Below are 15,763 nucleotides of genomic sequence, written 5' to 3' on the forward strand. Positions count from 1 at the left end.
AAAAATTTATAAAGTGTTGGGAGATAGTAGCCTATAGAACATGTTACCCAGTCTAGGATTTTATCTTGTGTGTGTTCATGTGTATAAACAAATAAATGAATTTTAGAAGTAGGAAGAACTTTCTGGAACTCTCCTATCTTATCTGTCTTCTCCCTCTGGCTGTTTTTGTTTTACACTGTCTGCTACTGTAGTATTTACTCTTCTGGCTATTCCTATCATCTTGCCTTCTTTTTCTGTCCCTCATGTCTTATTAATTTACCTTACCTTTTTAAATTTCCCTACTTGGCTGTGATGCAGAACTATGTACATTTAAGTACTTTTTATTGTTAAAAAAATGTGTCCTAATAAAAACAATGTTAATGTTGAAAATATTTATATGGCAGCCCTGGTGCCGCAGCGGTTTAGCGCCGCCTGCAGCCTGGGGTGTGATCCTGGAGACCTGGGATCGAGTCCCGCATCGGGCTCCCTGCATGGAGCCTGCTTCTCCCTCTGCCTGTGTCTCTGCCTCTCTCTCTCTCTGTGTCTCTCATGAATAAATAAATAAAATCTTTAAAAAAAAAAAAAAAAAGAAAATATAATAATAGGCTTAGTATGTGTTAGGTTGTTCTAAGCACTTTAACATACATTAACTCACTAAATTTTCACAAAAATCTGATACAGTAGACATTACTTTTATGTTACAAATGTGGAAACTGAGGCACAAAGAGGTTAAGTAAATTTTCTCTGGTTGAATAGTTATTAGAGTGCCCAGCTAGAATATTATCCCTGCCACTGTGGTTGAAGCCATACTGGTTAAATGAAAACAATAGTTAATATTCACTGAGTAATTTACCAGTTCTAGTCATTCTAATCATTCCACAAATACGATCTCATTTAATCTTCACAATGGCTCTGTTAAATAGGTACAATAAACCCATTTTAAAGTTAAAGAAACTAAAGCAGAATCAGTTGCCCAAGTCATATAACTAATAATAATTTTTAAACGTGAGAAAAAAATTTAAGAAAATTGAATTTTTAAAAGAGAAGAAAAATCAAAATCTAAATTATCTTTATTTTCACATGAGGCCATATTCTCTTGGTCAAGACTTTGAAAAAAAAAACATAGTTCTGTGCTTCAAGCTAATAATTCTGACTCATTTCAATGTCATTAATCAGAAGTGTTTGCTGGTTCTTCAGCCAAGAAGGAATAAACAGACTTTGCCTTGTCATTTTTCCAATGTGCTCAGTAATTCAGCGAATCATCTTCCTTTCAACTGACATAAACCCAAAGTCCATTTTTATTTTATCTTCTAAATATTACCACAAGAAATTCAGGTTATAGCACATCAAAAAGAGATACAGAATCATATTATCAATTAGTTAGATGGAATCTGACAATCAGGAGACAAAATCAACCCTCTCTGTCTCCATGTTATCAACATGTACACACATCTCACGAATATATCTTAAAGTAAACTTTTGTAATGATCTCCTTATATGCAGACAATATTAGTTTAGGTATATAAAAACAAACCAAGGCATACTGATTTATCTGTGCTACTATAAAATTATAAGTGTAACAAACTCCTCCAAAAAATAATTCAAAATCTAGTTCCTTGAATTCAGGAGAAGTAAATGTCTCTCCAATGACGAGGGAAGCCCTCTTAGAGTACTAGAAGACTTAGTTCAAAAGCACATAAAAATTCAGATTAGGAAAAGGGGGTAATTAGGGCCTGCAGCTTTGTTTAGGGTTATTAGTGCCAAGGACAGCAGTCAAAGAGCACATGCAATCAGTCCTTGCACATTATAATTAGATGATGGGAAGGACAGAGCTCTACATCACTACTAAAAATACTACAATCATCATAAGTGAGAAAATGAACCCATTAGCTTTCCCTACCAAATTATTTTTCCAGCTCTGTTACTTAAGCTGTGCAACCAAAAGCTTTTCTAAGCATTCTCGAGAGCAACTGTTTAGGGTGAATATTTTAAATTTGTGCCTACATACTGTTTCAACTCTGCACAAAGACCTAGGGATACATTTGTAGCCAAATCACATGACCTAAAAAAAGTATGGAACTGGATATGATTACATATGTTAGATTTGTGCTGGTAAATATTAAAGCAGAACTGTTTGCTCTGCAGTGTACCTCTGATTTCTGGGAAGAAAATAGAAAAACACCATGGAATGAACATAATCCAAACTTAGTTCTTAAAATTTCAACTTGGTCTTTGCTGCTTGCTTTTGGGCTATTCTTTTATGAGCCCATTTTCCCTTGCCTCAGTGGCTAATCCAAATCCTTTCTATTTGCCTCAAGGTTTCAAAGAAGTCTCCCATCCTTCAAAGTTGATTGAGGGTATCAAGTGTTAACTCTTTCATCAGTGTTGTTCATGGCCTCAAAATTCCTCGTTTTTTAGACCTATTATTCTATATTAGAGGAAAAGCTGACTTGCCCTCACTCTCTTCTTTCTCATCATTCCCAACCCCCATCCCCCTGTATCAGGCTAGTAACTTATAAAAAAGCACTGTTAATTCTACTACCTTCAACACTGCAAGACGATATGTTCTCAACTATGCTTCTCTTACCTCTCATTTTTCAATGCAACAAACACGTTTAAGAACTATTTAAACTGAGACACCAATAACTAAGATGGCGTCCTTAAATAACCCAGAGACCATCCTCCCTTTTGTCCTCAAACACATACTTATTATCTTCCAAAAATCTCTTAGTTTTCATTTCATATGAGATCACTATCTCCATCTAGTGATAATTCACTGAGAGAGTACATAGCCCAATTCAGGTTGTGTCCTCATATAATTCTTCCTCCTTATTCCAGTTTAGAGCAATCTCTCTCCTTTCTCTGTTCCAATCATCTGGCACTAACCAGAAACCACACTATACTGGCAGTTATTGTTTCTGTATCTATTTTATATTGCATATCACATATCATACATATCTATTTCTTTAAGAGGAAAAGAGTTAAGCCTTACAGTCAGAAAAAACATGGATCTAGTCTAGACTCTACCTGTTCAGGATTATATGACCTTAGACAAAGTCACTAATCCTCCCTGGCTCATACAGGGTTATTGTGGGGATTAATAATTTAAAATACAGGCATAGTATAAGTCAGTATTAAATATAAATTTTCTTCCTCATTAAAATAAAAAATAGCATGTGAATATAGAAGTGAGAATTTATTAAACCCATACTTCTGAGTTCCTCACTTTGTTTTCATTATATAAGCAAGAATTGAAAGCAAAAATGAAAATGTCACCTTTTAAGGAGTCATTCAAGAAAGGTAAGAGATGTTCATATGAGCTTTCACTTACTGTACTCTAACAAGAAGTTATTATTTTGTCCTCTTCCCTTCTCCACTGAAAGTGCAACCCTCTGAAAATGATATAAGCTGACAAGAGAGTTTCTATCTCACCATGGCAGATTTAATACTGCAGTTGTTATACCCATCAGATTGTTACTGCGTTATCATTATCCAAGTAGACGTTTACCAACTGAGGACAGGCACTATTTAACCAGGTTTACCGCTAATGGATGTACTTAACTGCAAGCATGCATTTCTCTTAAACAAATCATGTCACAAGATAAGACTCTAAACATGATAACCAGAGCCAAAATGAAATCCCATCACCTACAATTAGCTTCAACTATTCATATGAAGAACAGAGCACATTATGGAAATATCAATTTTTTCCTTTTCCATAGACATAAATTAATAATATTTATATATTTTTATATATGCAAAAGGAATCTTTGGCTTTCTCCCTTAAAATTATAGAAAGGAACTTAGAAAATGACACAATGCTTATTACATTTTGAATGAATTCTATTTTAATACATACCCCAAATATTCTATGTATAATTATCCTCCATTTCAAGTAGTCAATTAATAATCCTTTATGATCTTTATCTTTTTATAAATAAGCTTCACTTATTTATAAAATGGGAAAATGGGAACTACTCTGTCTCTTATGCTAGTAGAATTAATGACTGTGGTTTACCATTAACATACCAGGTTTCAAAATTTAACTTTATTCTTATTTTGCAAAACTACCCTAGGTTTTGAAAGGTAACTTCTTATTACCTTATTTGGATAAATTATTTTCAATACTAGCAATCCTATCTTGCAAACATTTTTAGTTGGACATTACATCATTTACTGTATCATTGAAATAAAAATTAAAATGTAAACAATCAGTTGAGATTTGCTTTCTCATTCTCCCTTTATCTGTTTTTACAGTTAAGAAGACTCTTCATGGACCTCTGAAATTATCTGTCTCTTCATTAATGAACTGCTTAAGAGAGAACGTAAGTTTAGATTTTTTAAAAACATAAAGCTTAATAGTTTGTAATGTAATTGCAGCCACATCTTATCTCCAAATATCTTACCCTCAAGATCTTCTAAGTTTAAAAACAAAGGAAGAATCTGTAGAGATGACTTATGCACATTAGTGAACATTACAAATGAAATTCCAAAGTAAACAGCCATCTGGGAAAATATCTCCAAGAAAAGATTAATAACCTAGCTATATAAAGAATTTAAACAAATTATAAAGAAAAATATCAAGGTTTCAATAGCTTAATGAGTAAGGAAACAAAAAGGATATTTATTTTTGAATTTTCTCACAGAAGAAAATCAAATGATTAATAAAAGTATAGAAAAAAAATTGAGTTACTTTCACTAATCAAACAATTCAAATTTAAGAGATAGCCCCAGAGTTAAATCTATGAAGACAGAAAGGCTAAAAAGGATAGGGAAAAAAGCTATTACTATCTCTGCCTTTTTACCCCATACCGAGGGGAAAATAACTTGTTCAAGGTCACAGAGTAAATGAATGGCAGACCTAGACTCAAATATAGTTGAGTGTGAATTGAAAACTCTTACTATTATAGTATATTTCTTCTTATAAAAAGTGCAAGGAGCAAGATAAATAGCATCCACATATTGTAATTTGAAATTAGTGTTAGGGGCAGCCCTGGTGGCTCAGCGGTTTAGCACTGCCTTCAGCCCAGGGCCTGATTCTGGAGACCCAGGATCAAGTCCCACATCGGGCTCCCTGCATGGATCCTGCTTCTCCCTCTGCCTGTGTCTCTGCCTCTGTCTCTCTCTCTCTGTGTCTCTCATGAATATATAAATAAAATCTTAAAAAAAAAAAAGAAATTAGGGTTAGACTATGAGCAAATGTAGTTAGGTAAGGCTAAGAGAAGTAACATGTGTAGCCATAGTACCACTAAATTTATGAAATTTGGAAGTTTCAAGGAACTGAAAAATATTAGCCTCTCTTCTTGACTAGATGAGGAAATTGCGCTGGTTTATTGTAAATACTGAATCTTGAAAATTAAGATAACTATTTGACTTTATGTATTCAAATATGTCCCTTAACCACTGAGGATCTCATATCAAATCCACAACTTAATAAGTTGGACTAGATGATATCTAAATTCTCTTGTGGTTTCAAGTTTTCCTGTTCTGAAAATACATATTTGTCAAATGAAAAAATCAGCGCTACTGCTCAACTGGACAAAAGAACACAAGTCTAGATAGAAACAGAAGCGAAAAGTATGAAGCCAAAAGATATCAGACACGGGGAAATACTTATTATACTTGGGAATAGAATAGTGTGCAGAAATTACTAAATATTTAAGCCAGTTGTTCAGTCTTCCATTGTCAAAAGTTTATAGCTTACTAAATTAGATATTTTTCCCCCAGAACGAACAGCTCTCAAATTTAATCTTAGAAATATATGAAAAATTAAGATTACCTTTGGGAAAAAAAAATCACTGTATAGTCAACTCTGGTAGAATACTTCAATTAAAAAAGGCAAGTGATAATTATTTTCAGAATAGAAAACAGTGAGAAATCATTTGAATTCCATTGACATCAAAAGGTCAGAAAAGTAAAATAATAAAAAGGCCGTTCTGGTATTTTTTTACACAGAAGTAGTCTTATTTTTGAAAATTCTACTAAATAGTGCAATATAAATTTATTAATAGAAATAATATGAGAAGTATATATATACTGATACAGTGATTGAAGAATAGCAATAATTAGTTTTTCTAATGGAATAATTTGTATCAACATCTTTGCCTTTCCTAATGGAAATATTATCACTCTGGACAATTTATTAGAAAATAGCATTTAACCATGTAATCTCATAAATTATTTTTTAACAACTTTATTGAGAAGTAATTTATATATCATAAGATTCACCAAATTTAAGTCTACAATCCAATGATTTCTAATAAATTTACATCATGCAACCATTACCATAATCTAGTTTTGGAACATTTTTGTTGCTCCCAAAAGTTGCCTTATGCCTGTTTATAGTTAATCCCCTAAGTATCTTGCAATTCCAGCCCCAAGCAACTACTGATCTAATTTTCATCTCCACAGATTTCCCTTATCTGGACATTTCATATAAATGGAATCATATAATTTGTTACTTTTACATTAAGAAGATTTTTCTATGGCCCAAAGTACTTTTTTATAGGACTCTCAGAATAAAATTCACCTAACGTCAACCAAAGATGAAAATCTGAGATGTTTATCAGAAATTGTCATCATCCATAGATTGAATGAAAAGGAAAAAATTTGATTTCTCAGAGATACTAAAAGAACCTTCAAACTTCACATTCTTATTGCCATTAAAAACACACGCAGAATTACAGAATCATTAAGTAAGTAGAAGTTCCATTTGTTATTTGCTTCAGTATTATATCAAGGAGAAAGAAAACTAGACTAGGAATCAGGACACTTAGAATATTTTTTTCATACTAAGTGATTCTTAGTCATGATACCTCAAGTGTTGCCTATTATGAAAATAAATCAGAAGTGCTCAGAAAATTCTCAAAGGCAAATAAACTAACCAAAGTAATGAAATGTTGGCCTAGAGGCCTCAGCAGATATCCAAAAGCTTTAAACAACTCAATAAATTTTTATCAAATATTTACCATACAAAACTACATTTTTTTCCCCTAGGCACAATGGGGTACATAATAGAAATACAGTAAGGTAATGTTTTACCCTTCAAGTGTTTAAATTTCTACTGGGAAAGATAAATTACACACATGAAATAATTTGCAAAGAACTCAAGATAGAAAACAAGTGACAAAATGTGAAGTCAGATTTGGGACTGAAAGAGATCAAGGTGGGGAAAAATACTGTGGGCTAGAAAGATCACTAGAGAACACAGAGGGAGCTGACCTTAGGGTGACTCTTGGAAGTGGCTCAGAATTACATAGGGGCCCAAAGAGAGTGGTTTTCTAAATAAGAAGAATATTATGGTCAATTTGCACAGAGAAAGAAGAAAGTTATTTCAATCATAAGGAAACAAACCCAATTAGAACAGTCATTATGAATGGACTATAATATTTGGCTGAAAATAAGAGGATAAGAAAGTGGGTATAAGTGTCAAACTTCAACTTTCTCCTCTGATTACTCTTCTGGAAACAGTAGACTTTGGAAGTACTGGATAAGGTTTAGAAAGGAGGAATTATAATAAGTGTGCCTGAACACCCAGTAACTTAAACTCTTTACTTTCGTATAAAACAAGATATGAGTCTCTATCCTCTCTTCCTCTATTAAAACTCAGACATTTCCTTTCAAGGGTTGCATAATAGAGGGCAGTCCATTAGATGAATCAGTTCCAGGAGTTGGCATTGGCAAACAGGAACAGCTCTCCCTTTCCTCGGGGACTGTGAAGCCCAGCCAGGACTTCCAGTCCATCTAAGTCTACAAAATACATGTTAACAGGTCATGAGTGGGGTACTACCTCTATATACATTTGAAGAAATGAAAGGAAATGAACAATGAGGTTTTACTACGTACCAGACTCTGCTAAATACAGAAATAATAAACATGACCTCATTTGATATTCTGAACCTATGGAGTAGGTAAGTATTGTTCCCATTTTAAAGATAAAGAATCTGAGTCATATTGTTTAAACGTGGATTTGGTGCTAACAAGTGACTGAGCTAAGCTTCAAAGTCAGGCCAGTCTGATTCCAAAGCCTATGTTCTTTCCACTTAACTACTTTGTGTCTACAGAGTATGCTTATCGAAAACCTTTTCTGTGGCACCTGGGTGGCTCAGTTGGTTAAGTGTTTGCCTTTAGCTCAGGTTATGATCCCAGGGTCCTAGGATTGAGCTCTGCATTAGGCTCCCTGCTTATCAGGGAGTCTGCTTCTGCCCTTCCCCCCAGCCCCCCACTCAAGCTCTCTTTCTTATGCTCGCTTTCTCTATCTCAAAGAAATAAAATGTTTTTTTAAAAATAAAACCTTTTCAAATAATAATTTTAATAGTTGCCAGTTTTTATTTTTTTTAAGATTTTTATTTATTTATTCATGAGAGACACAGGGAGAGAAAGAGAGAGAGAGAGAGAGAGAGGCAGAGACACAGGCAGAGGGAGAAGCAGGCTCCATGTAGGGAGCCCGACATGGGACTCGATCCAGGATCTCCAGGATCATGCCCTGGGATGAAGGTGGTGCTAAACCTCTGAGCCACCTAGGCTGCCCCTAGCTGCCAATTTTTAATACCAAAATGTTCTAGGTTCTTTTCTGTGTACTGAATAAGTATTATTATTAATCTGTATTAAAAGCCTGGAAGAAAAAAAAAAGCCTGGAAGAGAGTAATTATATCCCTGTTTTACAGGTGATTAAACTATGACCTAGAGAGGCCTCGAGAGGCCAAGTTAAAAGAGCTAAGTGGCAGAGCTGGCTTCAAATTCAGGTGTGCTTAAAAAAAAAAAATAAATAAAAAAAAAAAAAAAAAAAAAAAAAAAAAAAATTCAGGTGTGCTTGATGTCAACCCATCCCCCTTCATACTATGCCATACCTTCTTATTTGTTATGCATTTAAAAAAAAGAAATATTGTTATTTATACATGGGTATATGTACCCATGAACTTCCTTATATGTTTCTTTGTATTTTCTGTTTATCTGAGAACGATAAATTCTGAAATACCGGGACGCATGGGTAGCTCAGTTGTTGAGCATCTGCCTTTGACTCAGGTCATGATCCTGGGATCCTGAGATTGAGTTCTGCATCCAGACCCCTGCAGGGAGCCTTATCCTCCCTCTGCCTATGCCTCTGCTTCTCTATCTCTCATGAATAAACAAATTGTGAAACATCCACAAACTGGATGTAAAAAGTATTTTTATTTTTTAATTTAATTTTACTTTTTTTAAGTAAAAAGTATTGATGTAAGTTCTAAGATTCTTCTTTCTTTACCCTCTAATATAGATACTGATAAAATAAATCCAATGGACACTATTAATCTGTCCTTTTAAAACTGACACCATCAATATCCACTTCTAACATACCCACATTTTTAATAATATTTCTGATGGGTGGTCTGCTATAATTAATAGTTCCTATGATGAAGAGAAAAGCTGCTTATCCACAACTTACAAATGGTTCTGATATATGGAGTTAACCGAATCTGTTTACAAGTACCATTTCCATGTGGCAGATTTTTCATGTATTTGAAGATAGTGTTCAGGTTTACAAATCTTTATCATAAATTAAACTTCTCAAAATACATCAGTTACTCTTCCTGTAACTGATGCAAGTCAAGTATCTTGCCCCTCTGGAGTAAGAGTAAGGATGCTGTTGTCTCTTCTAGAAGACAGCCCTCTGAAAAAACTGAAGCTCCCTCTCACACTCTCCTTCAGAATCTTTGGTTCAACTTCCTCATTAATCAGGGATTCAGTCTGTAGACCCTTGCCCCTCCTTCCCACCCAAATCCCGGTTACTCTCCTTTGAATTTACTCTGGCTTGTCTGGGTTTCTCTTAAAATGTGATAATTTAAATGTACACCAACCAACATGCAATACAGTGAGACCTTTTTTTCTTTTTACATTAGCAATGTCACTCATATACATCCTTCTCTTGTTTTTAGTTTAGCTTCTTGTCTTAAATTCCTTTCCTAAAGAAACACTATAACCCTTCACCCTCGCCTTTAGTTTCTGCCTCTTCTAATGCAGTCTGAACACTGATTAATCTTCCTAAAACCTCATTATATATCTTTCTTCTACTCAGAAATTATGTATCTCAGTTGCTTACACTAAAGTCTGAACTCCTCCTAGGTGCTGATTTTAACTTACTTGCTCAGCTTTATCAGCCACTGATATATTTTATCTATTCGTTTACTTATTTATTTTTAAGGGGTAAGGGAAGGATAGAGGGAGAGAGAGACTCTTAAGCAGGCTCTTAAGCATGCTGAGCTTGATGTCACAAACCTGAGATCATGACCGAGCAGAAATCAACGTTGGATGCTTAACTGACAGAGCCACCCAGGTGCCCCCTGATCTATTTATAATTCTGAACCATGCAATTAGAATATTGACAATTCTCCAAATATATCTCTTGCTTTCATGTCTTTGTCCCTTGCCTAGTGTTAGTTCCATATGGAATGCCTACCAATCCTCTCTTCTGTGTCCTGAAATATCATCCTTTTCCCTAAGACTTAATTCTTATCTCTTAGTCATCCCTGCTGAGAGCAGTCTGTCCTATCTGGATGTTCTTGACCCTCTTTTTAGAAGACTATTTCTTGCTTCTTGTCTTCAATTTAGTTGTGTCTTAAATATTCTATTAGGCTCTAATATTGAAGCTAGAGAATATATCCTACTAAGTTAATACTGTGTGTGGTAAATACAAACTTTGTCGTTGGCATATGATATAAATCTCCATCTGATCAATTGTTTCAACAAATATTTAGTATTCATCTGATATATACCAGACATTTTGCTAAGTTTTTGGGATATGAATCTGAAGAAATGTGGTCCTTACCTTTGATGAGCATGCAATACAATGAGAGCTGAAGTATTTAAAACAAACAAACAAACAAACAAACACTCTTTCATGCACAGAAGCAGCCCAAATCTCTGCTTGAGTGGTTAGGAGACCTGATCCTTAAACGACGGGTAGGAATTTAGCAAACAAATAGCTCAGCAAATTATTGTTCACAGTGATATGATGGAGGTGATGAAATCTATTCTCAGAGATTAGAGAATTTGTAGGAATAAGAAATATTACAGAAGATACTGCATAATGAGAGGATATCACAGAATACTACCAAAGGAAGCCAGGTGCTTGGAAAGGGCAGTGTTTACATTAGTAGTATTAGGTGATTAGCAGTTAGGGATGAGCTGATGTAAAGGTGATAATGCAAGAAGCTGGCCACAGTAATTTGTGTTGTCTGTGTTTTCAGGAAGAGGTGTGTCTTTATTTCGCCTGCAGTAAAACTGATGACTACGGGCAAGTCTGTACTCCACCCAAAGTGAATCATTTTTTTAAGGATGTAACTGAATGTTGTGTTTTAGAACTGAGTTTACTGGTGATGGTGGATTAAAATATCATGTAAATAACTACTAGCTTTCTTAATATCATGCGTAGAACATGGATTTTTCTCAAAAGTAGCACAACTTGGTAAAATAGAAAGAGAAAAAGGCTAGTCATCACACTCTGGAACACTACTGCTCATTTTCCAGAGGGAGTACCTGCTGTGAGGATAAAAAAAAACGAGGAAAAGATATTTGGCAGATTATAGTTATTCACACCCTTGTTAGTTAGATTCATCTAGTTAAACATTTGTTTAACTTTATTTTGCTCTTTTTAGGAGGCTCATTAAAGACTAAAAAATGAGAGTTAAATGCTTTAGGCTAGCATTCAATACTTTAACTTGTCTTCTAAATCCTAGGAGAGTCTCAAAATTGTGAGAGTTGCTCTCCCATTTAAACTGTTAAGACTCGACTTCTGATATATTCCTCTGTTCATGACTGAACAGAACCAGGAGGCTGAGGCTCAAGATTGAGGGCTCTGGTCTGGGCAAGATCCTCTCTTCACCCTCCTCCCCCGATGAGCCAAGGCCTTCTACAGTTCCCCAGGGGAGTGAGCTTCAGCAAGGCACCTCTACTCCCCGGCCCATGCTCTACTCTGCATTCCTGTCTCCATTTTGCTTCCTATCCTCCAGAAAGAGTCTTACTTTTCCTTACTGTGCCTCCAATATTTCAATAATTCTAAGAAGTGCATTTCTTTTCTTTTTTTTTTTTTCCCTTCATTCTTTAACACCACAGAAATCAGTATGTGTTTTGCAGTCAATGCACATCACAGCTTAACTGGCTACATTTTCTTAGTAGTCTACTACAAAGTAATAGTGGACCTTAAAATCAGTGGCTTAACACTTTTATGAATTCCATCTAACTTGGCTCCTATGTATCCAAAATCCTCCCCCACAGAATCATACCTGTTTTATCAAAACTAATTGAGTGTAAAATGAGACTTTTAAAAAAATATAGTTGAAACAGACATCTTTTTGTTATTGTTTTCAGACTTCTAAAAGCAACCTTTGGTAGCTCCCAAATGAATCAGATTATCAGATTAAGAACCTGTCCACCTAACTCTGGGAAATGAACAAGGGATGGTGGAAAGGGAGGTGGGTGGGGGAGTTGGGATGACTGGGTGAGGGGCACTGAGGGGGGCAGTTGACGGGATGAGCACTGGGTGTTATGCTATATGTTGGCATATTGAACTCCAATAAAAAAATATATACAAAAAAAAAAAACTTGTTGAAACCTTTACAAAAAAAATCCTGAATAATATTATCTGTAGGTCCTTCTGAATTAGTTCCTCAGAACCACTTAATAGTTATAATTAAATAACAAAAGATACACACCTTTGGTGGGGCATGATTTACCTGGAACTTAAGTGATTTGGTTAGAATTATTCTTCATAGCAGAATGTAATGGACACAACACTGGATAAGGAATTAAATAATGTTCTCTGATCCACATTACCTTAGCTGAAAATAAAAGAGTTAGACATGATTTTAGTTCCTCTCAAACACTTAATTTCTGTGGTTTTCAGTATTGGTATTTTGATAAAGATCACCTTTATTGGTGGAAAAAAAAAGGGGGAAACAGATTTTAAAATCTAGGACACGACTGTAATTCTAGCAGCTGAATTTGAACATTGTTTTGAGTTAAAGGAATCTGCTCTCTCCTTTCAGTTACAAGTGATGAGACATTTTGGCACCTGCAACCTGGCATTCTTTCCCTTTCTTGCTAACTTCCTTCCTCTGATTGCTGCAGACAGGTTGTAGCAAGTAATGCTCTCTTTAGGAGAGATTTATTGCGCTCAAATGTTCCTTCTGTATTTTCCTCCACTGACATGATGCAACAATAAGCATGTTTATATACTGCCTGTGTACTCTGTTTTTCTTAACTTGAACATCTTTGGGGAGCCACTTCATAATAGGTATTACCACATCCGGAACTTTACTTGTCAAAGAGAGAGATGAAATACTGAAAAGATGTTTTATTCATCTCCGCTATTGTTATGCCTCAATAAATTAATAACTTAATACGCCCTAGTCTTTATACTGAGAGTTTATATAAAATTGCATCGATACAAAAACTATAAGTATCCACCCTCAACCTACACAACCTTCAGTCTGAAATTCCTGATACCCACCTTTTATTGCAAATACACTGTCATAGACTAATTCTAAGGGGATTACTGAACTTTTAAATGCCCAAAGAAAGAGAACAACCTGATCTGAGATGCAAGTTTACTATTTTCTCTGCCAGAAGTGATTTGGGACTAGTCATTTTATCTTCCCAAAGCTTGAATGATCATATGTGTAAAGTGAGGATTTGGACTGTCAGTGGTTTTTACCCTTTCTTCTGCCTCAACATACCAGAGATGATCCTACTCAGTCTCATTATTCACAGGCTCCCTACTCTCATTACAGTGAGAGGTAAGGGTGAGGGGTGTGTGAGTGTGCCTACGACAAGGCTTCCAGGTGTATCTGACAGACCTACAGTGCATGTGTGTGTTTATGGGGCGGTCCCTCTAATCCCTTCTTAGTCCCGCTCTCATGCTACAGGCTAATAAGCTCAAAGATCCCTCCTAGCATCACTCTCTGTGACTCCTTTTACAAGACCACATTTCATGAAGTTGAATAGGTTTTGCTCCTTCTATATTGACAGTTTTTCTTTCAGTGTTGTATAGATATCACTTTACTGTCTCTTGGCTTACACAGTTTTTGATCATTCCTACCTGTTTCACAGGCTTTTTTTTTCACATGGCTTTTCCTGCCTGCCCTGTTTGCTTTTAAGGTTTTCTTTTTATAATGGGTTTTCAGTAATTTTACTATAATACACCCTGATGTGGTTTGCTTGTGCTTATCTTGCTTGAATTTCCTTGTGCCTGCTTATCCTAATAGAAGCTACTTTTTTCTGTTGGGTTGATATTTTCATCAGATCTGAATAAATCTGGGGCATTTTCTTCCTTCAAATACATGGTCTCTGATCCTTTTTCCATTCCACCACCAGGAATTCGCTTTCATCTATTAGTGTATCTGATACTATGCTCCACAAGTTGTGGAGGCTCTTTGCTTTTGTGTGTGGTTTTGTTTTGTTTTTGTTTTTTTGCCGTTTCCCCCCCTCTGTGCTTCAGATGGAATGAGTTCATTTGCCAGTATGTTGTTATGTATGCTGATTTTTCTTTTGTAGTGTCTCATCTGTTGTTAAAACTTACCCAGTGAATGCTTCATTTCAGATTTTGTATTTCTCAGATTTATATGTTTCATTTGGTTCTTTTTTCAAGAAATAAATGCAGAAACATGGTATTTTAAAAGTTAAGTGGGGGTTGGGGAGGTACCTAACTGAGTAAGTAGAAAGTGGTTCACCTTGGGGAGTAGAAATTTGAGAATGAGGAGGAAAGTGCAGAAGACTTCTGTTTTCTTTCTTAGCCTTTTTGGTGTTTTTGTTTACCTTTGCAGTTCTTTTTGACTTTGAAAAATATCAACAGGTATTCTATGGAGAAAACTTAATGGAAATAGATACATAAATGAAAAATATAGATATAGACATATACACTAAATGATTTTATAAGCAGAAATACTTTCCTGTCTCTGACACCCCATAAAATAGAAATTTCTGCACTCTGGGAAGTACTGGGATAAAGTATCTTAAATTCTTTTCTGCCTCATACTCTTTGGTAGTTTATTTGAATGCTGAGGCTGAGTAAAGAGTCAGGCCTAGGGCAAACTCTGCACAAGCACCCTCAGTTCCCCCTTCTTTCCATCCTTCCAGGACAAAACAGTGTAAACACTTAAAAGAAAATGGTCATAGGCAAGATATTTTTGTATTGCAAGTAAAATGGATGGCTGGCTCTCATAAATAGAGCTGGATAATAACATTGAAAGCTGTCATATTATCTATGGTGGATTCAAGATGGCTGCAAAAACTTTCCCATTACTCTCAAGAGGTTGAATGCACTGAATCTGGCCAGCACTGGGGGGTGCTCTGTCCAAAACAAGGGCAAAGGAAACTGGGTCAAGTGACACAGTATAGCTTCAAGATATCTGCAACTTTTGCTTTCCTGGGCTGAAATGGTTCCATTTTAGAAGCTAGCTGCCATGCCTATAGAAGCCCGTGCTTATAGAAAGGTTATACGGAAGAGCTCCAAAGTATTCCAGAAGAATGACCCAGATGAGCCAGACATAAGGGTGAACCGCTGTGGACATTCTCGGCCAGTCAAGCCTCCATTTAAAGAGGAAGTTAGGACTGGACTCAACCATTTGGACAAGAGGATAGCTAATAAATATCTGAACAATAAAAGAATACAAAAGAAAATCTGGGAAATTTCTTTAACAGTAAGATATACATGTAGTTATTATTGTGGCAATGAAATAATTTAATATATATAAAATATTTAAGACTGTGCCTGACATATCCTGTTCAGTAAATGTTAGCTATTATAACT

At 35.3% G+C, this 15,763-nt stretch overlaps 1 protein-coding gene and 1 long non-coding RNA gene across 8 annotated transcripts in view; one reads left to right on the plus strand and one right to left on the minus strand.

Annotated features, from left to right (window-relative positions):
* Nucleotides 1-15,763, minus strand: part of SPATA5 (spermatogenesis associated 5) — a 351,344-nt gene that overhangs the window by 163,664 nt on the left and 171,917 nt on the right. Inside the window, exon 15 of one of the 6 annotated variants that reach the window (XM_038564721.1) lies at nucleotides 12,790-12,794. The exons of the other annotated variants lie outside the window; for them this stretch is intronic. Coding sequence (XP_038420649.1) covers nucleotides 12,790-12,794 — 5 coding nt within the window. The remainder of the gene's footprint in view (nucleotides 1-12,789; nucleotides 12,795-15,763) is intronic. 6 annotated transcript variants of the gene reach the window in all.
* The window catches only part of LOC119877275, a 61,481-nt gene that overhangs the window by 13,621 nt on the left and 32,097 nt on the right, over nucleotides 1-15,763 (plus strand). The window contains exons 2-4 of one of the 2 annotated variants that reach the window (XR_005373958.1): nucleotides 4,237-4,304; nucleotides 6,391-6,674; nucleotides 7,604-7,872. This is a non-coding gene — a long non-coding RNA (uncharacterized LOC119877275). Of the gene's footprint in view, nucleotides 1-4,236; nucleotides 4,305-6,390; nucleotides 6,675-7,603; nucleotides 7,873-15,763 lie in introns of those variants that run through there. The other variant, XR_005373960.1, reaches the window with a different exon arrangement.

Source organism: Canis lupus, chromosome 19 (assembly GCF_011100685.1).
Source record: "Canis lupus familiaris isolate Mischka breed German Shepherd chromosome 19, alternate assembly UU_Cfam_GSD_1.0, whole genome shotgun sequence".
In the NCBI taxonomy this organism is placed as follows: domain Eukaryota; kingdom Metazoa; phylum Chordata; class Mammalia; order Carnivora; family Canidae; genus Canis; species Canis lupus.